Genomic DNA, 22,358 nt, shown 5'->3' on the forward strand with positions numbered 1-22,358 from the left:
CAGCTCAGAGGGCACTCACCACAAAAATATACAGCTTCTCCCTTCCAAATATTTCAAAGGGCTTTTATAGCAGCTTCCACCTTCACCTATCACTGAAGAGTAACTTTTAAACATCACTCTTGAAAAACTAAATCTAGCAAGGAAGCAAGACACACTTCTCAAAAAGACACCTAAATTTTTTAATTAAACACCTCCAAGAACTCTATATAAAATGGAAGGAATGATTGTTTTCTAAAGGAAATTCCTGGCCAACTGCATCCATGGCAGAATGCTTTGGAATTATATGCCCTCTCAAACTAGTCCTTGTGAACAAATCAGATATAGAAAAAACCCTTTAGTTTCTAAATCCAAAATGTAAGAAAGCAACAGCAACAATGCACACTGGATGCTTTAATCAATACTTGGATATTTGCCTCCTGACATTCAAGAGGTGAGAAGAATGCAAAGACAAATAGAAAACAGTGAGTGAAGTGGCAATAAACAATTGTGTCCCAATGGCAAAACCCAAAAGGCATGGTAAAAGGTTGTGGAATTACAAAATAAGTGCCACATGCCAACATGGCCAACAAAACCACAACGTAACCACAGGGAGACACAGTCAGTAATTTCCCATGACAGAAATCAGCAGGGCAACAATGCTCAAGCTAGTCAAAAAGGAAGCAACATAGTTGGAACTGTTCCCCTGAAACTCTACCACTTAATTTCTTAATGAAACCTTTGTGGAAAAAACTCATAATAGGCAACTTGGCTTTGGCTTTCAAACTCTTGGTTTAGTTTTGAATTACAGCAGATTTAGAAGTCACAAAGATGTATTCAGATACCCAAAATTTTCTCAGGAAACACCAATGATTCCTATGCTGCTGGTATTAGTATAATTATTCATTAAATGCTAAAGGTCTGTACTTTTCCTAACACACTGGAACTCACATGTCTAAGCATCCCTTCAGACAGAGTTTTGTAAGTAACATGAGCAGATCAACAGATTTCAATGTCATCTGCTACACTGCACTATGAACTGCAGTCCCCACCCAACATGGTTCCTTTTTGCTTTTTCCACAACCTGCCATGAAGAGGACAGGCAGACATGGACAGCAGAATTTAAGCTTCTCCAGCATGAACTAGAGCTTGTCCAGATAACAGCTTGCTGCTTTCCTCCAATACTGTCTACAATGTCATCTCCCCTGCTCTAAGTTTTAATGCTGCAAAACATCCACATTGCCAGCAGCCAAGGGCCCATGTTGGCTGAATACAAGATTTTGGAGTGGACCAAAATATTCTAGGGCAGCATCTGCAGCTTCAGCTGAACACCTGGTTGGAACAGACCTGCTGCTCAAAAGACCAGGCCACTGCTCAGCTGCTGAGGAGCCACGTGAGCAATTTGGGAGGTACTCAGCACTGAAACACAGCCACCAACTCTCTTTGTCCTGCATACTCACAAAGAATAAGAGGGGAACAGCAGATACAGCACCTCTCTCAGCAGCTCAAGCCATGTAATACAGCCAGAAGAATTACTGATTACAGGTACACACCTAAAAAATGGCACAATCTGAAAGTCCTGTTCTGAGAGTCATCACAGGCTTTGTGATATATGCAATCTCAACAAGCATATTTCTAATGCTGCCAATTAATATTACCTTCATTATCCACAAATGTAATTCTGAAGAAGGCCACAAAAGAAAACTATTATGATAAGAAAAGATATTAAGATTACACAGACAGCATGAGGACTGGAACACTGAAGTCAATCACCAGCCACATATTATCATGTTCAAACACTGCTTCTTTGCAGAAATCTACTGCAAACTTATTGTCTTGTTTTTGCTTTCAAAGTGAGTCATATTCTGCAAGCACACACTTGGTGTTGAAATCCTTTAGTATTTTGCAAGGGGTTTAATTAGCCTGCCACATTACCTTGGAGACAGTCCACCATGGGAGCAGTTGGTAGGTGAAGTTAAGGGGCTGGTTCTGCTGCTGGAGTGCCGGGAAGGAGTCCGACCAAGGGTATTGCTGGGGGAACCCTGACACAGAAGCAGGAAGACAGGGATTAGCAACGTGTTGCAATGCACAGGCAGGTACAGCAACAGGTCCAAACAGTGCCTCTGTTTGCTCTAGACAAGCTTAGTGCAGTCCTGATTATGCCTTTTGACCTAAAAATCTGCAGCCATGGCTCCTGTAGTCATTAATATGCTCCTTCCTTTATCTGAGGATAAAGAAAGTGTATGTGCACATCTCTACAACCCACAGTACCTGTATTTTAAATACACAACATGTATGGCCTGCAAATACTGCCAGAGAAATGGTCAATCAATCCAGCTTCTCAAACAAGATTTGCAAGGCTCCAAAATATGCTCATCATTACCCTGACAATTTAGTATTCTAATTACACAGCTATTTTCCACATTGTCTAAAGCATTCTGATTATGCTTGTTAGGAGCATAAGTAAGCAGTCTAACTTAGCATTTTTCCACTGGCCTGCACAATCTTTTATACCACAGCAAAATGAGTAGAAATTGCTCTCAATTCTGACACTTTTCACATAGAGTCAAAAGTATTAGAGAATCCAGACCATTTGCCTGGAAGCCTAATGCTGCAGTTCTAGCTTACACTAAATTCTATTTAGCCCTGTGGAAGTGCAAAGATAGGAGGGTTCAAATTCCATCAAGTTCACAAGATTTCCACATTAAAAAGACAAAAAATTCCTTAATCCATGCTGCTCTGGAAAGGGAAAGAAATTTCCTATTTAAATCTACTAATATATTCCTTCAGTGAAATAAAAATATGTAAGAGCTTCATATAAAAGCAAAACATAAGGTAATAGGCATAGAGTGAGGTGACCTTGTAGGTCATATTAAAGATCCTGCAGGCTCCTTAACAGACAGTATAACAGTAATTAAATTTATCTCAATAACAGTCATAAGCCCTGAAAATCTGTGGTATCAGGATCTGTTTTAGCCAAAAAGTCATTACTGGCAGGACTTTCAAAAGCACCACCAACTTGAAAGCACAAACCCCACCAATTTTAATGCACTTCTCAGTAATTTTTTTAATCTCTTCTGGTTAGGACTATATTGAATTTTAAAATAACTGAGTTTTTTATTTTAATGGTTCCTTTTAAAAGCAAAATCAAACAAAAGCCTCTGTTGCCATATTGCTTCAAGACAACAGTTACAGATAATTCAAACTGAACATCTGCAACAGCTTATCAATGAGCTGCTGTCCTTGGGGCTCTGCTGTTTGCAAGGACAAGGGCTTCTCACCACACTGGTGTTACTGGAGTTCTTGAGGTGGTTGTGCAGGAGCTTGGTAGCACCATCCTGGAATGTTTTTGGCAAGGCACCAAGTAACATGGTAAACTCAGGAGTGTTCAATTCAAAGAGAGAAATCAGGACTATTTGTGCTGCCTGAAAAGAAGAAGAAAAAAGAGACCATCAGTTTTTGTTCTTTGAAAAGAGCATGCATTCTCTTGGTAGTGATCCTTATAGTAAGTGATGTGTGCTTCACTCAAAAAGAAGACTCCCCTACCAGACAAATTTTTGAAATGTTCTTTGTGATATATCATAACAAATTACTAACAGCAACAGTTAGCTTTAGTTCTTAAAGTTTAAATATATTTCTCCATTTATAGCATTGTTTTCCCAGATGTGAAGTGTACAGCTATTCACAGCCTAGTGAGAAACTCTTACCATTGTCCTGTCCAGCAATTATTTCAACTGAACAAGTTACAGCAAAGATTTACTGAAAACAAATAAAACAAGAAGTTCAAACAAATATGAAGACTCTAGGACTGCAATTTGTCATTCCTGTGCTTTTTATTCTATGTGTGAATGGGATGAGCTCTCTTCCCACCCAACCTCTTCTCTTCCTAGGGATCCCAAGTTTGTTTCATCAAACAGATTATTCACCTCTCCTTTTAAGTCTTGACCACTCAGGCTTTTTCAGCAATAAAAGACTCCATCTGAAGTGGAAGACTCATGAGGATGGTGACAATCACCATTCTCTTGACCGTGGACCAGCTAAACTCCACCACATTTCCTAAATTTAGTAAGTGAAACTGAGGTACCACTGAAACAATTGAGAATTCTATCATTAATTTTACTGGACAGGGTTTGCTTTATGGGCCTCAGAGAATCCTGCCAGAACAGGATCTCCCCATGTCCATAAGCAATCACACTGCTCTGCAGATCCTGAACTAAGACAATGGAATCAAATGGGAATGGAAGCAGAATAAATCACAGTGTGCAGACCTGAAAAAGTAATTAACATCACATGCTCCTAATTGGACTTCCCCAGCAGCATCCAACCTGTGTGGATGCATCAGTTCTGTGAGCTTTTTCCCTGACTACCTTGAAAAAACAAACATCAATAAAAAGGAAAAAAAAAAAAAAAAAGAAGCTATGATGAAGGTCCTCTGATAGTCTGCAGCAGCACCTGCTCCAAGCAGGGTGTAGCCATTGACACATTAATTTCCAGAATACCTATCTGCACACAAAGCAGTGGCTTGGGCTCACAAAGTTAAGCAGCAAAGCTACACATGCTCTTGTTTTGGAAAAGCATACACATATGCTTAAGAAGAGCAGACAGTTGGGTTGGACTCTTTCAGAAACTTTCTAAAATCTCCTGAAAATGAAAAATAACTTTGAAAAGGGTACAAATGTAATTCACTGCTGTGGTGATAAATTCATTGTCCTCATCACTTTAAAGAAGGATTTTTTAGTAAGTTATGTGCTCACAAAGTTGCCATAATTAATTGAATCTGCAATTCCCTGTGGAGTGGAATTCTTCACAGATGATGAACTTGGGTACACAAGCACCCCTCACAGTGGAAGGGAATCACAGCACCCCACTGTTTCAGTGTGCAAACTGCAGTTCAAGCTGTACTGTTTCTTCTGCCATCAGCAGCAACCAGCACAGCTTTGTATAGAAAAAGATTTTCCATCCATGAAAGTTTGGTATCATCCTTTTCATATGGCCAACAGAGGAACCAAGGCCCACAACACTCCACAGGCTTCCAAGGAGTGCAGCAAACAACAGGTCTTCAGACTTCATACCAGATGGATCATGATGCCTCTCCTGCCAAAACTCTTACTGACTTGAACAGAAACACAGCATGTCATTATTCACTCCATTCTATACATCTAAGGATGAAAGAAGTGGGGAAATAGTTTTTCCCCATGCCTTTCTCAACTCCATTGTCTACCCTCCTCTGACCTGAAGTTTTGGACAACTCTGCCATGAAGCCTGCCTGGTATCCAACAAGGAAGTGTATTTCTGTCCATTTTGATCCAAGAACTTTTAAGCTTTCACCAGCAAGTATTTTCTGTAATAAAAATATGACTGCACACAAGAGATCTCAGAACAAGGAACAGCAAGTTGAACTGAATGCAAAGTGACAAGCCATGCCAATGAACATTCCCACTGGTGAATGGCATGCATATCCTTGATAGTTAGGAGTGGACATGCAGATCCTCTGTGTCAGAACAAGCAGATCTCACATTCACTGAGATTAAATAAAGACCAACAAAACCAAAAAAACCCGAAACCAAAAAACCCCAAACCAAACCCCACAAAAACTGATCAACAAGGTTCACAGATTGAGAGATTGCCTAAAAATTAGAATCTGGAGTTATCAACTGGTAAAGTCAGGAGCTGCCCAAGAGAAATGTTTGAGATGCATCTCAGAGATCTGAGAGAAACCTTCAGCAAAGCTCCACCACAAACACTAATAGCACAGACATTGTCCTACAGGAGTAGCTGAGAGAAGTTTCAGGTCTCAGAGGTCACTACAGTTTTGTTCCACTTTTGTTTTTTGGCTTTAATAACAACAGAAATGTGTCTGCTCTCCTTCTTTGCACAAATACAGTTTGTCTTTAGGGGTGTCTGCCAGAATTCTGTATACTCTGTGCTCTTCAACAGCTTTCCTGTCACCTGTAAGTAGTCACTGGGCTTTGAAAGACGTGCTTAACAGTTGTTCCCAATGCTCACAATCTTCTGTGGCCTCAAACAAAAGAGACCTATAGTTTATGTCTTTTGAAATAAAGCCAAGGACTACTACATCCTGAGAGTGGTGCTCCAGGAAAGGTCTCAAAGACAACACTGGAGTTACATGGGGTAAAACCCTGTCTGTGTTCTTTTTAAATTGTCCTCAGACATCCAACAGCCCTTTCAGGTTTATTTCAGGCAAAAGTCATTATTTGAAAGGGTGCCCATAATTTCCTACTTATTATTTAATACACAAAGGTCTTAGTCCCTACCACTGTACCAACAGTGCTACTTAGTGGCCTCAAAAGCTGGAAGCTAGCTTGAAATTACATTTGTAAAGTGCTTCAAGTTTCACTCCTGAAATGCTTCTAACACAAATAATTTTATTTTGGCAATGAAGAACATCAGGAGCAGCATTTCCACATCTGTTTTAATAGTTAGATCAGGACACACTTGCTAATCCTCTAAGTTCCACTTATCTAGCATATTTTTACCTAATCAAAGGACATCATCTACTGATAATGCTTCTAAGAAATTTAAATCTGTAGATTTTCAGCTGGTGACAAACAAGAGACATTTTCATAATCTCTGAATTTCTGGACGTCTTGCTTCATTAGATTACTGTCAGAGTAAATAAATACAACAAGCAATAAAAAAACCTTATTTCTGTACACAATGTGCAAACATTCTCCATGCAACACTCATGCTTGATGATATATAGTCTGAAGAAAGTCATATCTGAATTTTCCCTTGCCTTTGTGTCCCTGTACCATTAGTACAGAACACTAATCCATCTCCTTCAGTGACATAGAACGTAGACCCTACAGATTATCTAATCTTAATGAAGCCATTCTCTGCTGCCTTCAGCTGGAGAAACTCCAGTCACTTCAGAGCCTGACTGTGCTAGAGAGGGGGTCTGGCTCAGTGTCAGGTTCTGAATCATTTGCAAAGGATTGCTTATGTCACTTTGTTATTTTCCTTATCACAATGCAGTGGGAGATCAGGTTCCACAAGCCAGTAGCAGCTCCCAAAGTTTCACACTCAGGTCACTGCAATTCCTGCTGTCCAACAGTGTCAATTGCTAAAGGGACACGAATGCTTCAGCAATATCTGGGGGTTTTTTTACCTAGATGGTGGATGATAGATTCATCAAAATCTGTAACTTTTTCAACTTGGCTGAATTATAATAAGATGTCTTGGAAATCTTTTGGGTTTATTAAGCAAACAGATCAAGGCTAAGTGGAAAAATCCATTGATTTTAGAAAGGAAATGTGGTCAGTGACCTAGGGTTAACAGAAGTGCCTTATGACTGCTGCTGATCCAGGGGACCAAGCAGAACAAGCAGATAGTTGCCTGAGCTACATGAAGGCAGTTTCCAAGTTACTCAAACATCTATTGGTGATGGGCTCCCAACACTGGCAGCCCCATAAAAGAAAGGGACTTTGCACCCTGATGCTTTATGAGGAATTGCAACAATAGAGTTAACAGAAAAACACATCAAAGCCAAAAATTACTTGAGACAGACACACTTTTTTCAGGCTCCCAGTCCAGGTCTCTTTACACAGCTAGACAGTTGAGTTGAGACTGCAAACACAATTAGTGTGATTAGTGCACAAGGCTTTCAGTCTACCTGTTTACATTTCTCTTCCAAGTTTCCTTCACCAGGCCCTGAGGAGGCTGTAGTTGTCCTAGCTGGCAAATCCTCACCCACCCAACTATGCATCGTCTGGGTTTGACAAACAGGAAAGTTGGTATTATTCAAAGAAAACATCGATTTCAACTCAATCACCTAAACAATACACATGGTATCTTTCTGTGGAAGAATATTGATCAATTTCTTGTTTCATTTCATAATACAAAAAGCATTATTTGATGTGATCAAAAGAGCATTCCTTTTGGCAGAGGGCAGCTGAAATTAAATTCAAAATTAAATTTGGCCACAGTTCTCAGGCTTACATATGATCCCTTAGTTTTTCTACAAGGCATTGCTTTGGCAACCTCCTGGTGGCCTCCACAATCACCTGAAAACCTCTGCTGAGGTGCAGACTTGGGCAGTGCTGAACTGGGATGAACTTGCATCTGGCCAGCCAGGAATGGGGCAATAGGTGCATCTCCCCACACCTGCCCTCACAGAGATCTCTAAGCTCAGAGGAAGTTATGGTGAAAAACTTGCAAACTCCTGTCTCCAGTCTGGATATCAGTCTGATGGACCAACACTGCCTATAAATGCCTTTTATCATGTGATCAGTCTGGGGAAGAGCCTCACTAACATCTACTCTCTTTTGACAAGCACAATTATATTCTGAACGCATCACACACAATTACATTCTGAATGCATAAGCATCCAGTCTAAGAAAAATGTGGTTTTTAATAACTTAAGGCACAATCGAGCAGAGAAGCTCTCTCTCATGTCACTTTGATTTATACTAAACTGCAGATCAAATAGAGATGCACTGAGATCAAGGGGTAGCACTTGCACATTAGGCAGCTGCATTAGCACACACTGGCACATGGCTGCAATTCTCCAATGAGTAGCTGGTGTTAAGTGAGTTATTCACATCTATTGAGAGTTTGCAAGCTCTAAACAAGTATTATTTCAGTGTACTTTCCAGCAGACAATTAAGCATTTGCTGGCACTGAGTTAAACTATTTACCAAACCAAACTTTCTGCTTATTCCTTTTCCAGGCCTAGAATCAGATGAACAAGGACATCCACATCACAGACATGGCAATGTGAAGCAATAAATGGCTTTAGCAGTTTGTATATAATTCAAGCATGTTAGCTTGAGTACAAGTTTTTAAACACACAGTTTTCCCAAAACACTTGTATTCGCATATGCTGTTCATACCCATATCCTGAAAAGGAAGAATTTGTTTAACAGATTTAAATACAGAAACAGATTAAATCCATGTTGCTATTCTGTTTTACACAGTACATACTTTATACATCACAAAAGGCTTTTACAAGTCAGAGATAGTTACATTACAAGTGTCAAAGGCATCTCAGAAAAGTGACAGCAAAAAAGATGCACCACCAAACCACCACATGTTTGGATTACTGTTCTACAGCAAATTATGACTCATGAGTGCTGTTGTTTTGTGACCTGGGGACAGAAAAGACCATGGCAAAAATGTTCATTGTTGCTTGAAAACCAAACATGACCCCAGAAATCAAGTTTAATGAAGGTTACCCTGAGTAATTTTGCTCATTGTAAAATGGCAGTTGTTGCAAAAACAGGTTTCAGGACTAGAAACATAGGTTACCTTTCATTAACAACTGAGAAACTTATAAACTTGGCACGATAGAAGTCTGAATGCTCAGACAAAAGTTCCCACACATAACTTAAGAAAGAAGAACAGCTACTGAAATCATATGGTTTGTAATGAAAACATGCACTTTAATCTGCATGGATTTTTGAAATGCTAGCTGAAGTATGGCAGAATTACCTGTCACACTGCAAACAGCTCTGCAATGCAGCATGTAAACATCACCTCTAGACTTAATTTTCAAAATAGAAACATCACATATACCTGGGTAGGTGTGTGAGTGCTTATATAAATGGCACACACAAACATTGTTCACAGATACATAAGTGTGACTGTACAAATTTTGGGAAGCCATTTCTTCTCTTGTATCACCAGCACTAGCTCTTCTAGCAAACAGAGTAAATGCAGAGTATGTGTATTCAAACTGCTTTCAGTTAAAGGAAATCCTTCCTGGCACCATGCTCCCAATAAGCACATCCCCATTTTCAGGCCACTGACATTGGGTGAAAGCCATTTTCCTTACACTGCGTACACCAAAAACATTTGGGCTCTCATAGCTCTGCAGCATCAAATTCAAAACAAACAGAAAATGAGGGATACTATTTTGGAAACACAGCTAGGACACAGAGATCCTTTTTGTTCTAATAGCTTTAAATCAAGTAAACATTACAGTCCACCAGGTGCCTTTCTTCATGCATTACACTATTTTTCCTAACACTGACTATATTTTAAATGCCTGATAGAAGTTCCTCTGGGCATTTACACTGAGTTTGACTTTTTTTGGTATACTCTTTGGCTAAAAGGCTGACCTCAGCAATATGGATATAGTCCTATTTCAGATTTCATAAGCCTGAAACGAAATCCTAATGCCTGGTGCAGCCAAGGTAACTTGGCTCATCGTGGAATCCATGAGATGCACAAGTCTGGTGCAGGAATACTGCAAGAGTGCTAGAGAAACCTCTGACCCAGAAAGGTAAGGTCCTATGGCTAGAGAGTACTAAAATAATTTGCCATTCTAAAGTATTTCTTTGCCCCTGCTACTGTAAGAGTACAGACCAACACGTTCACTGTGTCAATGAGTGCTCACTGCTCAACACCAGTGCAAATAAGCAACACCACTGCAGCTCACTGAGAGGATCTGAGGGTGTTCTTACACATCTGTCCCAGAGCAGCTGAAATCAGACCCATGCTAGATGGATGATTAAAACTTACAAGAGATTTTAGAGGTTTCATGGCATCACCATGCAAAGGAGCCTAATTTCCTTCCCTTAAAAGTGTTTGCTTTCCTGTCACTGGTCTTCCTACAGATATCACAGAAAGAGTTCCTCTAAAGTTGCTCAAGCTAGGTTTCACTGATAGATAGGTTTTGTTGATCAAAGTGACAATGTCAATATTTCTGAAGAAATGACCTCGAGGATTACTAATTAAAGAAGTAAATAAATCTTCATTGACTGCTTCAGCATGTGAAGTGCCTCTTGGCCTGCAGTTTTCTCTCTGGAATCTTCCTCATCTTCTTCATAATTCAGAAACTGTTCCTCAATCAATTTTAGTGAAAAAGTCTGATCCCAAACTCATTTTCTTGGATATTCCTCAACTTCACCTGCAAACCAGTAGTAGCAATCCAAGGAGGGCCTTTCTCAAGGTACTCTCAGGAGGGCTTAATCTTCATGAAAATTAGAGCAACACAAGCACTCTCTTGGGCTTTTTGATTCAGTGCAATGAATTTGGATTTTCTTACCAAACCCATCCAACTGTGTGTACTCAAGGGCAGCTTGCAGTGACAAGTGGGGCAGTTGAAAGAGAACTTTTCCCAGTTACATAAGTGGAAGGCAGAACGTGATGTACACGTGACACAAGGCTGCCCATAACATGTAAAAATGCCTTCAGGCTTGTAAAATAAAACCACCATAGGAATGTTTCATCAACAGAGAAGTCAGTCAGGATATTTGGAGCAAAGGAAAATATTTCTTCTGCCCTGAGATCAGCAGTCCAAATACCAATCAAGCAATACAGATCTTGTTATTTATCATTAAGACCAGGGCTGGGCTGATTAACAAGATGGTAAGAATTGTCACTGGCCCTTCACCTCAGGAGGCCTCATTCCCCTTCAGCCTGTACAAAGTCCTCCTAAACCCTAAGATCCTGCATGCCCTCACAGCTGATTCCACACCCACAAATTCTGGGCACTCAGGTTAAACAAAAGTTTCCACCCAGACAAGCCTTGGACATGAGGTTTCTGTAGGCTTTGGCCAAAGTCAAATGAGAAGCCTTATGGTTATTTCCATTGTCAAACTGATGGCTCTTTTCCAGGATCAAAGTATTTTCCCACACAGAGCCCATGCCTGTCATCCAAATTCAATCAGCACTTTACCTACGTAAGGATTGCATAACTTTTCTGGCAATATCACTAATAGAATGGTGAAGTTACTGACTTACAATGTCCTCAGAGACCAGTCATCACAGTACTGCCATTGCCATTGTGTTACTTTTCTGTGTGGTAATTAACTGCCTTTTGTAAAATTATTTAATCAAATCTTAAACAATTTTCAGAGGAAAATCAGAATTAACACCCTGCTACAGCAGGAAACAAATCAGTACAGAGGAAAGCCAAGTATCTTAGATGCTACTGCAGTCGGAATTACAGCTCAGTTATCTGAAATCCTGATCTGTGCCCTGCCCACTGATAAGCTCTGCTTGAGGAAAATGCCATGAGGTGGCTGCATGTGCAGGAATCACCAACAGGTGCTCTCCTCACGCTGGAAGCACACCCCATCCAGGTCTCCACATGGCACTGCACGACCTGCTCCTGCCCTGTGGCTGCTGTTCAGCACGGAAGGAAAATGTCCTCACCTTTCTTCCAGCACTGCTTGCAGGAAGTGAACCTTAAGCTGAATGCAGGGTAAACACCCACAAGTACTTTAAAACAAGACAAATATTTACTCATAACACACTGCAGATCACCTTATTTTAATCTTAAAGCTTGACAATAATTTTAACAGCACATAGCTTATGGCTACTGTCAGCAGTTTAAATGTTTCTGCCCTGAGAGTGAATCACAACATTTTGTCAATGCACGCTTTAGTACCAATTCCATGTTCCTCACAGTACATCACGTCCTCCTTGTGATAACAGACCTTATGTTTTAACTACAGATGTCATTTCATACAGGACCATAAACTGCTTTATGCAAATCAGCATTTCTTTTGACTTTTTCTTATCTCACTAGTTACAAAACATGAGCTGTAGTTCAAATTGTGTCAGATTGGTTAAGTGCGCTCATTAAGTGTGTTTAAGTGCTGCCACAAGAAAACACAAAGTTATTAATAAAGCTGTAGCATTCAGTTTGAAAACGTTTTTGGGCTAAACTACATTTTTTGTTCTTTTTTCCCCAGTGCCTTAAACCTATGTCTCTGGAACCTCCATGACCATCACACATAGTAAGTAGTAGTAATGGAGAGACCATCACTAACAAAAGGATAATCTCAGCATAGACTGAAAATCTAATCAGTTCTGTTCTTGAACAGATGCCTTGATTGCTATTACAGGATCAGGTTTGCATGACTAATTGCCAGGTGCACACAGCAGCCACATGCCTTCCTCACTGCCAGACATCACCAGTCTAAAGAAGTTTGCTTTACCTGCCTCTGCTCCCAGGCAAACCCCAGGCAGAGCAGCATGGCCACCACACACAGGTATTACTGGCATTATGGTAGAATTCAGTAACTCAAACTTCCTCAGGGTGAAGAGGATATTGGCTGTGGAACTCCTTTCTTGGGGGAAAAGTGTCCCTGCCTCCACAAGCAGCTGAGCAGCAGCATCACTGCTCCACCAAGTCAGCCACAGCTGGAAACTGGATTGCACCACCCAGGAGCTCTCCATGCCACAAATGTTGTGCACTCTTGTCACCTGCAGGAGCTGAGCTCATTGCACTGACAGTCTTAACACCAGATTCTATTGAAAAACTATTTTTACACTTTTTACAGACTTCTTGTGGCACTTCAATCACCTGAAGACAAAACTGATTTTTCTCCCCAATAATCTCCACTGCTGTCTCCATTCTCAGTATTTACAAGACGTGGTCTGCTTTGCATTTAGAAAACCACAGATCTTGAAGGTCACCATAACACCTTCCACAAGGGCAGAATCTTCTGATGCTTAAATGAATCATCTTGATACTAAAAAGTTACTAGTACCACTTCCCCCCCATCCCCAAGTTATATTGCCAGGAAAAAACATGGCAATATTTAATTGTGTTCTTCAGAACATTTCACCTACCTAGATTGGCTCTTGATAATCCAATTCACTATTGCATAATAAATTTATAAGTCTGTTAACTACAGTCCTGACAGAGATAATGGCCAATGATTGTTTATAAATCCTTAGCTGCACTGTTTCTTCTAAAGCCTCTGCTTTGTACTATGTTCTTAATAAAATCATAGTACAGCAACGATATGATGAAATAAAGATCACCTGTGCATTTGTTTTTAGTAGCCTAAATTAGCTTAACTGTGTAATGATTTATTTGGAAACTACTGGCACCAAAGGCAAATTCAAGTCACATGCAGGTTTAATAAAAACAATTTTGATTCAGTAATCTCTTGCCAGCCCCAGGCACTTGCCCAAGTACAACTCAGGTAGAGTTTGCTGGAAGTTTTGCCAGAGCTGTGCAAGCCATTGGAACAGACAGAAGGATGGACACCACACAGTGAGCACCTGTCCCCCACAGCCCACAGGGAACAGCAAACACCCAATTTTCCAGCTGCAGCAGATACTCTCTGCTTCCCTTTGCACGCAGCAATGATGACCCCTAACGGTGGAATGTTTCTCCTGCTGAGCAATACGAAGAGATTTTGCTTTCCAAAGCATATTTCTACTTAAAACAATTACAACTTCCCTCACAGCCCAGCGGCCAAATAAACTGCTTGAGACTCACCTAAACTGTAACACCAAAGCAGCTGCTTTGCCTGATCAATTGTTTCTGACTTTGGACAGGGAAACATTAAAATGCAAATCCATATTCCAGATGTAAGTCCGGAATTTAAAGTATCCCTTTTTTCCTGAGGGAGACTATCTTACAGAAGCAAGTTTCAGTTACAGTGCTGTGAATAATCCCTACAAGAAGTCTTCAGAAAAGGGGTTATTCCTTTTTCCCCCAGAACCAATCATCTGTATGTGAGCAAGCAAACAGCACACGCCCAAACAGCTTCTTTGAAGCCTTCCTTCAGCTGCTGGATAATGCTGCACACATGTGTGTGGCAGCACATTTGATACTCAGCAATCTTTCCATCAGAATCAAATAAAAGTAATTTTATTATTTCCAAAGTTATAAAACTGCATGCTATTCTAGTATTAAGTCAACATTTTATGTGCATATAATGTCAAGTTCTCATACATTTTTTACATTCTGGAATTATTAAAATTTGGCTGGGATTTTTAAATCTAAGTTCATCTCAAAGCCTTTAACTCCTACTGGAAATAAAAGGTAATTTTAAATTGCGTTACAGATGCCAGCTCCAAAAAACTAAGTCTTGCTTTTCTCTTGGGAGAGATGAGTATCACTAGCTGTCCCATTTTAGCTTGCCTGACACTTGCATGGAGAGAAGATAAAGAACAAGGTAACTATTACCCAGGCCTGACCTAATTGTGTCAGTTTTTTCCAGGTAGAGATAAACACACAGCACTTAAAAGAGAAGGGCTGAGAGCCCCTGGCAGCTTACTGATTTGTTTACTTTCTTTTAACAACATTATAACACTGAAGTTGTGCTAGCTTTCAGTCTACAAAGCACAAAGCCTTCACCTAAACAAAATACAAACCTAAAGATATTTCCAGAATGCTCAAGAAAAAGCACATTTTCAAACCATGATCTCTTTTTGTATGCTAATAGTAGTTAAAGTCACACAAGTAAAAAATATATGAAGACATGCTTTGGAATTGTGTGTGGACTGAATTGACAGTTTTGTTTGGACAGTGAGGTGTGTAAAATCAGGGCTTTTTAAAGTTTGAGTCTGATTACTGAATTTTTCATTATGACAGGTTTGTTTAGTTTTTTTTCTCCTTCCTGAAGAGCAATAATCACTACAATTACTTCATCATCCTGGCTTACCTTTCTCACATCTGAGCTCTTTGGTTCTGTAGTCCAAGTTATAATTCTAGATACAGCAAGTCTTGTCTCACTGGAATTCACAAAGTCTGTTGGATCCATCTGTCTTGCCAAGGACTCAATATACTTCAGGATAGCAACTTTGACCTGAGAAATTCAAAGGGATTTGTGAAGCTCAGCAGCTGGCAAAGATGCATTTTTCCATAGGAACAGATCCCACTACAGATTGACAAGACAATCACATGGTGGGGAGGAAGCATTCCTGGCACGTGTCTCCAAGTTGCCAATTCAGTTTCTATATCATGCCCATAATACCATAATTGCCTTGTCATGGGTTCTATGCTTTATGGCATGCCTGACATGACAAGCTAAGACAAGCACATTGATGCTTTAGTGAAATGGCTTTTGATACTGACCTTCAGGTTTGGTGTCTGGGTCTGATCTACAATAAACCTCATCAAAATATTAAATTGCTGATCAAATGGAAAAGAATCCCTGTCCAAAGGAAACAAAAGCAAAGATGTAATGCAACATAAATGAAATTAAATCAATACCTCAAAGCTTACATTGGAGATTTCAACACACTTTTCTTCTTGGTAACTTTACCATCAATAAGAAGAACTCTAAGCTTAAGGATTAGCTAGTTATTGACACAATACTGGAGCAAACTGCTAAATCAGCATCTTTGCACACGGTTACTCTACTGTCTGCACACTTCTCTTGGCATGCCTGTCCATTTCATTTCAGACTCTGCTTTGTTCCCTTATCTCTAGAAGCAGCTTGGTTTATCTTGTCCTTGGGGTTCATACCTGGTTTTGATCTCTCTCCTCTTTTTTCCCCATTATTTTCTCCTAGATTATGACTACTTTTTCTTTTCTTTTTAACTATTCTATTTCTAGAATGAGCTCAACTTTACTGTAATAGTGTCCTGGGCTGGACATCCTTTGCAAAGGACATGGGGTACAGAATTGGTGTGAGCACTGCATTAGTATTCAAGATCTCATCCTGACCTGTTATTTGTGTTTGAACAACATGAAAGAGATGCTGAACTTTGTGGTAAAGCACCATTCATATTCTGAATACTGCATTTCTTTTGGGTGCCTGACAATCAAAAAAACCTGATATCTGAGCATACACCCCACAAACCCCTAAAATTAATCCATTATATATTTTGAAATTTATGCTTTAAAGTTATTTATTTAGAAGAGAGACTTTTTAATTCAATACTTGAAACACTGCGACATAACTTTTTTTCTCCTTTGTTCTGATATTCATCAAGATTGAGCCCTCAAAATACACAGCACGGCTGAATTTCTAAAATCACACCTTCCTGTAATCCAAAAAAACCTCAGCAACATTTGCCATCTGAGTACTCTACCTGGTGACATCCAGAGCTTTTTGAACTTTTGCCTGCACAGACCCCAACAAATCTGCTCCCATTTTCTTTAGCAACTGGGTCAGGAGAACAAACAGCCAATCCTGCAAGTCATCTTTATGAATGATGATGAAATCAACCAGGGTTTCCAGAAACATGCTGAAGACCTATAAACAAAACAAATGTCAGAAAAAGAAATGCAGTTCTTAAAATAAAAATATTCAAAGGGGAAGGGGGTTTACAGTCTGAGTTTCAGAATGATTTTGTTATAAGAGTTTCATGAATGAATGATTTTAGTGACTACATTGCTCTGGGAAAAAAAATCAGGCAAGACATGTCTAAAATGTGTTGTATTAAAATACCACATGTAACAAATGAAGGAAGGAAGGGGTAGGAAACACTTACTCTCTGTTGGGAATTCCACGGCAAAGCAGGCCATGCAACAAAACAAACCACTCGTTAGAACACAGAGTGATCAAGGATGCAGTTTCTCAACAGGTAAAAGACACATTCATTCAAAGTTTACATTTTCTTAAAACACAATCTCTTATTATATACCTTGGATCAGATTCTGTCTCATCAGTCAAGAAAGTAACATATGTTTATATAGAGTTATATGAACAAAGTTAATCTGTTTACACCTTAACTAATGAGTTTGTATCAGTAATTCTACAAAAGCAGTGAAGATGACAGATCACTGCTGCCACAAAGGATATACTTGAGCCCAGTGTGCAATAAACTCCCACCTTACTCAGAAACTGGAATTATTTTGCAAGCAAATAATTACATCTTTGCCCTTTCTACTACACATACCTTGGGGAACCAAAGTATTAAGAACCTTCAGGTCGGTACTACAATCTCAGTGAGACCTGTGGGACAGCTGGCCCACAGCAGAATTAAGGCAAAAAATGCACATTTTGAGCAGGACCTGTGACAGGCTACTCTACCTGCTTGTGGAATTTCCACCCAACAATCATTTATTAAAACTGGTTTACCAAGAGGTCTTGAAGTACAAAGATTTATACAACTTATTCTTTCTCAAACTGCATTTAACCCAGCTGCTTATGTTTTTACACAGCCATACTGGTTTTCCTCAACTAGCAAAACTCAGAAAAGGGCATGAAATTTCCTTTTCCTTTCTCCCTGCTCCTCCTTAGCTGTCCATAGAAATCCACTAGTTTTGAACATGTCTATGGGTCGTACCTCCCCATTCTGCAACCCACTTCTTAAAAAATGTCTGTAAATTCATGCCACAGCCTTTAACTTCCAAGGTCAGTGATTTAAGGAAGGCAAAGTAGCTGTATTAATGACCTTGATTATGAGAAGCAGAATAGTGTCTTGGAGAGACACCTGCTCTCAGGTGTTCACAACACACAAATCCCAGAGGCTGTGATGTGGCTCATGACTCCTCGAGGACCACTCTTCCCTGTATAACACCAGAAATACACCCTAGAGAAGTGCAACTCAAACTGAACTCCTGGCTTCAGGAGGTGACCTCTGAAAGGCACCAGGCTGCTCCTCAGGCAGCATGGAGTAACCACCTACTAGTAACATAAAAGAGACTGAGACACACCCCCTCTTGTAAAACAAATGCAAACCAAGGAAATTTTTAAATGCCCGTTTTCCCCAGCAGATGGCAGGGGTAGAAATGCAAACCACTCATCTTGGAACAGTGCCAAATGTGCACACACAGTAATGCAGGAGAGCGAGCCAAGGTGTTGTGATCTTACCTTGCTGTGAGGGTCAGCAAACATGCGAGTAAATATTTCACACAGCCTTTTTAACTCCACTCGGCTAAAACACATAAACAAAACACAACATTAATGCCAACGTTTTAGTTGCAGCAAAGAAAATAAAAAGCAGCTAATAAATATTAACAGCTAAAAGATCTAACCTTCTTTATTTAAATGTTACTTCGGTCACACTTCTGAAAACTTTGTATATCTAGGCAAAGCCTTTACTGGCACTTCAGTTTAACTGCTGGGATCATAATTTTTACATTAAGAATCTAAGAAACAGTTATTTTTTTAAATCTTAAACCAGACAATTTTATTTTCTGCTGGTTTTATTTTCTTTTACATTCTGAATTACAGAAGACAACTTGAAACGTGCATGTTTGGGAGGCACTCAGTTTCTGTCTGGGTTAAGGTTGCTGAATCATTGAATTGTGCATTTTTTTCACCTTAAACATAGGTTTTTCAAGTCTCCTTTGTGTCAAGGATTTCAAATTTTCAAGTAAAATCAGAACTTTCTGGTTATATACTAATCACATCTTTTGGTTTAAATTCCCAGTTGCTTCAGTAGTATCAGTCTAGAATCACAGATTATTAACAGATCAGAATTGAATCCAAAGTCCGACAACAGGCACATTGAGGAGCCAAACATATAGAAATGGAAGGAACATTAACAAATGGCCAACTATTAAATCAGAAGATAATTACATCAAGGAACAATCTAACTTCCTATTCATAAGACATTATTAGCAGCTCAGTAGTACTCTTTTTATGGCAGGGGGAAAAAAGAATGATGCATGAGATACTAAGTTGGAGTTAAATGCAGAACTCTTTGGTGCCAAAGCTCTGCAATGTATTGACTCAAGTCTTAGCTTTCCTGCAAAGCAAACTGGCAAAAAATACAGAAGCTCTTCTTGTTTATGGTGCAAATGAAACCAGAGCAAGGCAGTTAGGTTACATTTCCTGCATACTATGGATGCGAACAGACATTTTTCACCGTTACAATGAAACCAGAGCCACTAGTGAAATGAACACTGACTGCTCAGAGAAGAGTTACTGAAGATTTTGACTACAGGGAATGTATTTCCAGACCAACATTAATTCTGCAATCCAACAATGTCTCTCTTTCTAAAAATAATCTTCAAACAGGCCAGAATAAGGCAGTACTCTACGGATGCTTTATGTTAGATTACTTCTAAGAAACACAGGACTTTTTTCCCCCCCAATAAATCTATGCATGAAAGGCTGATTAAATTTTAAAAGGGCACAAAACCAATGGGTTTAAGAGTCTGGTAGAGAGGGAAAAGTCTTTGTAACAACATCACAGTAGGCTGTCAGCTTAATTCAGGGTGAGGCTGCACAGGCTCAAAATGACTACAGCACTCTCCTGACATCATGCAGATTGCAGGTCTCTGAACGAACCCCTGTTTGTTACTCTAATGAATTTTCTTTCTGGACAAAGGTTAAATAAAGTCAGCAAGTATATGCATGTCTGTTTCTAAAAGCTCACAGACCCAAGGTAACAATGCAAGTACTGAACTGCAACAGGCAGTGGAAGAACATTTCCTTAAGGGACTTGTTTGCCTTGTTTTATTGAGGAGACCTTATGGGGAGCCCTTAAAAAAGTAGGCCACATGAAGCTCTACAAAACAAAGAGGATGGGTAAGTGCCATTCCGCTTTGCATGCACATCTCTGGCTATGCAAATCCCAGCTAGCACAGGATCAGCCATCTTTCAGTTCAGAATACTAAAGAAAACCCAACCACATCATCACCTCTTATTAACGTGTTTCACCACAACAGAAGGCATCAGGTTTAATTACAAGACAGACTTGCCCCTTGGACTAATGACCTTGATGATGTTCTCAAGATGCCGTGGGAACAAGCAGGATGATAAAATCTAATCATTAGAACAGGCACCAGATCAACTCTGAACCAAGGAGGAAGCAGATCAAAAGAAAACCAAAATGAAATACAGAGAACTAATCACAGTATCAAATTTAAAAAATAACTGCACAGAGGTGTAGTTTCTGGGACAGATTTAACAATTATTCAGGATCAAAGCTAAGACAACTTGCTAGCTTGAGGGACTGGTGACAGCACAGTTCAAAAACTACAACCAGCAGGGTTGAAATCAAGAGTTTAATTCCACCAGTATTTCTGCAAAGATCTACTGACCTGGATAAACTGCCCAGCACCAAAACTTCTCAGAGCTTCCTCCCTTGCAACTATCCCCAGCAGCACTCCAAACCCTGCTTACAATACTCACACACTTTTGTGGCAAAATAAAATCTCATCCAACTTTTTCATAGAAGTAATGAGGTGCCACAGTTTTTCCAGACAGTTTGTTAAAGAGAAAGAAAAAAGACAGCCTACATGATGGAAGTATCTTTTAAGAGACTCAGAAATAGACCACATCAAAAATCATCTGTGATCTAGAGACTAACTACCCATTTTAAAAACCTGTAGCACTTCCCATTTAAGGCCTGAATTACATCATGGGAAGTGCTAGAATATTTTTATAATGGCAAGAAACCATCTTTTTCAGGCCAGCCCTCAGCACACTTTTATTTGGATTGTTAACATGAACAATCAAACTCTTTTCAGCCAGTGTGAAGTCCTTTTAAAATAGAAACAATTGCACAAACCCAAGTAGGGAGGCTCTAAAAAACCACTTATAAACTTGGCTATAAATTAAGTACATATGATTCATAACAGAAAAATAAAATTGTCATTCACAACTATTTGTGAATGTTACCTTCAAAGAAGCCAAGAGATAAACAACTTATTTCAAACACTTTCTCTATAAACTAAGGGTGAAATGTCTATGGCCTGAGAGCCAGTTGTCCAGTTAATATGACCTGTGGCCCATTGGGAGTTTCCAAATAATTCTGAGACCTAGCGGGTAATTCTAAAACCTCTTTAAAGGCGTGATGTGCCGAAGGTGTTGGAAGGGGTTATGTGGTTCTAGCAAGGGGAAAAGGTGTCCCTCTCCTATGATATGCAGTTTCAGAGCTGGGACACATACTCCATAGCCCTAAGAAACTTCCCTCTACATTACACACTACGCCATTTATAAGACACAAGTTTCTGATATAAAATTTTTCAAGAGTTACAAACAGGATCTATAATTACACCTAACACAGCCTTCACAAAGAGTCAGAGTACAGCCAGTGCCAGCACTGTCTGATCTCAGCTTTGAAACACACACCCCAAGTCATTTTAGAGTAAGTGCAATGTTTGCTTCACCAACTAAATTGCCATGGGAAAAATACTGAAGGTTCAAACAGGTTAATGTAAAAATGGCACCACCCTTGGAGTATGTTTACAACAGCACCACTGTGGGAAATCTCACTGTGCGACAACAACACCGGTCACTGGAGGTCTTCATGAGACAAATGAAGGCTGAGAGAAGACAGTGTGCTTACCTGAGCCCTTTCTACACTACTGCCACCAATTATACTGATTACGATGCAGAAACCTTTCCAAAAGTTAACTGCAATCCCACACTGTGGAGACAAAGCCTTCACAGCCATGGAAGAAACTACCTGTCTCCACAAGGCAGGTACACAATACTGCCTTCTGGCTGTAGCCATCCCTAATGAATTACTGGCACCAGAAATCCATGAAGTCACCTCAGTGTCCTCTGGCTCTTCAGCAGATTCTGAAGGCCTATGAGCCCCTCTTTCCTTTCAGACCAGTTGGAGCTGGCGCAGTGGTTGAGGACCTCAGCCACGTCCTCGGTCTGGCGCAGGTAGTGCGGAATGCCCCCGTTCCTGGAGCCGTAGGAGCGCTCCGAGCAGGCGCTGGAGGCGTCGCTGTTGGCATCGTCATCCGAGTACATCCCATAGGGCTCATACCTCCTCCGCACTGGCTTCTTCTGGAAAAGGGGAAACTCAGAGTT

General features: G+C 40.0%; 1 protein-coding gene across 12 annotated transcripts in view; it reads right to left on the reverse strand.

Moving 5' to 3' along the window:
* Nucleotides 1–22,358, reverse strand: part of CLASP1 (cytoplasmic linker associated protein 1) — a 170,616-nt gene that overhangs the window by 28,795 nt on the left and 119,463 nt on the right. For 11 of the 12 annotated variants that reach the window (XM_074548777.1, XM_074548773.1, XM_074548771.1 and 8 more), the window contains 7 exons: nucleotides 22,090–22,334; nucleotides 18,453–18,516; nucleotides 16,726–16,889; nucleotides 15,764–15,842; nucleotides 15,351–15,494; nucleotides 3,258–3,401; nucleotides 1,912–2,018 (listed from right to left, as the gene is read on the reverse strand). In XM_074548777.1, coding sequence (XP_074404878.1) covers nucleotides 1,912–2,018; nucleotides 3,258–3,401; nucleotides 15,351–15,494; nucleotides 15,764–15,842; nucleotides 16,726–16,889; nucleotides 18,453–18,516; nucleotides 22,090–22,334 — 947 coding nt within the window. Of the gene's footprint in view, nucleotides 1–1,911; nucleotides 2,019–3,257; nucleotides 3,402–7,609; nucleotides 7,706–15,350; nucleotides 15,495–15,763; nucleotides 15,843–16,725; nucleotides 16,890–18,452; nucleotides 18,517–22,089; nucleotides 22,335–22,358 lie in introns of all 12 variants that reach the window. The other variant, XM_074548770.1, reaches the window with a different exon arrangement.

Source organism: Zonotrichia albicollis, chromosome 10 (assembly GCF_047830755.1).
Source record: "Zonotrichia albicollis isolate bZonAlb1 chromosome 10, bZonAlb1.hap1, whole genome shotgun sequence".
NCBI lineage: Eukaryota > Metazoa > Chordata > Aves > Passeriformes > Passerellidae > Zonotrichia > Zonotrichia albicollis.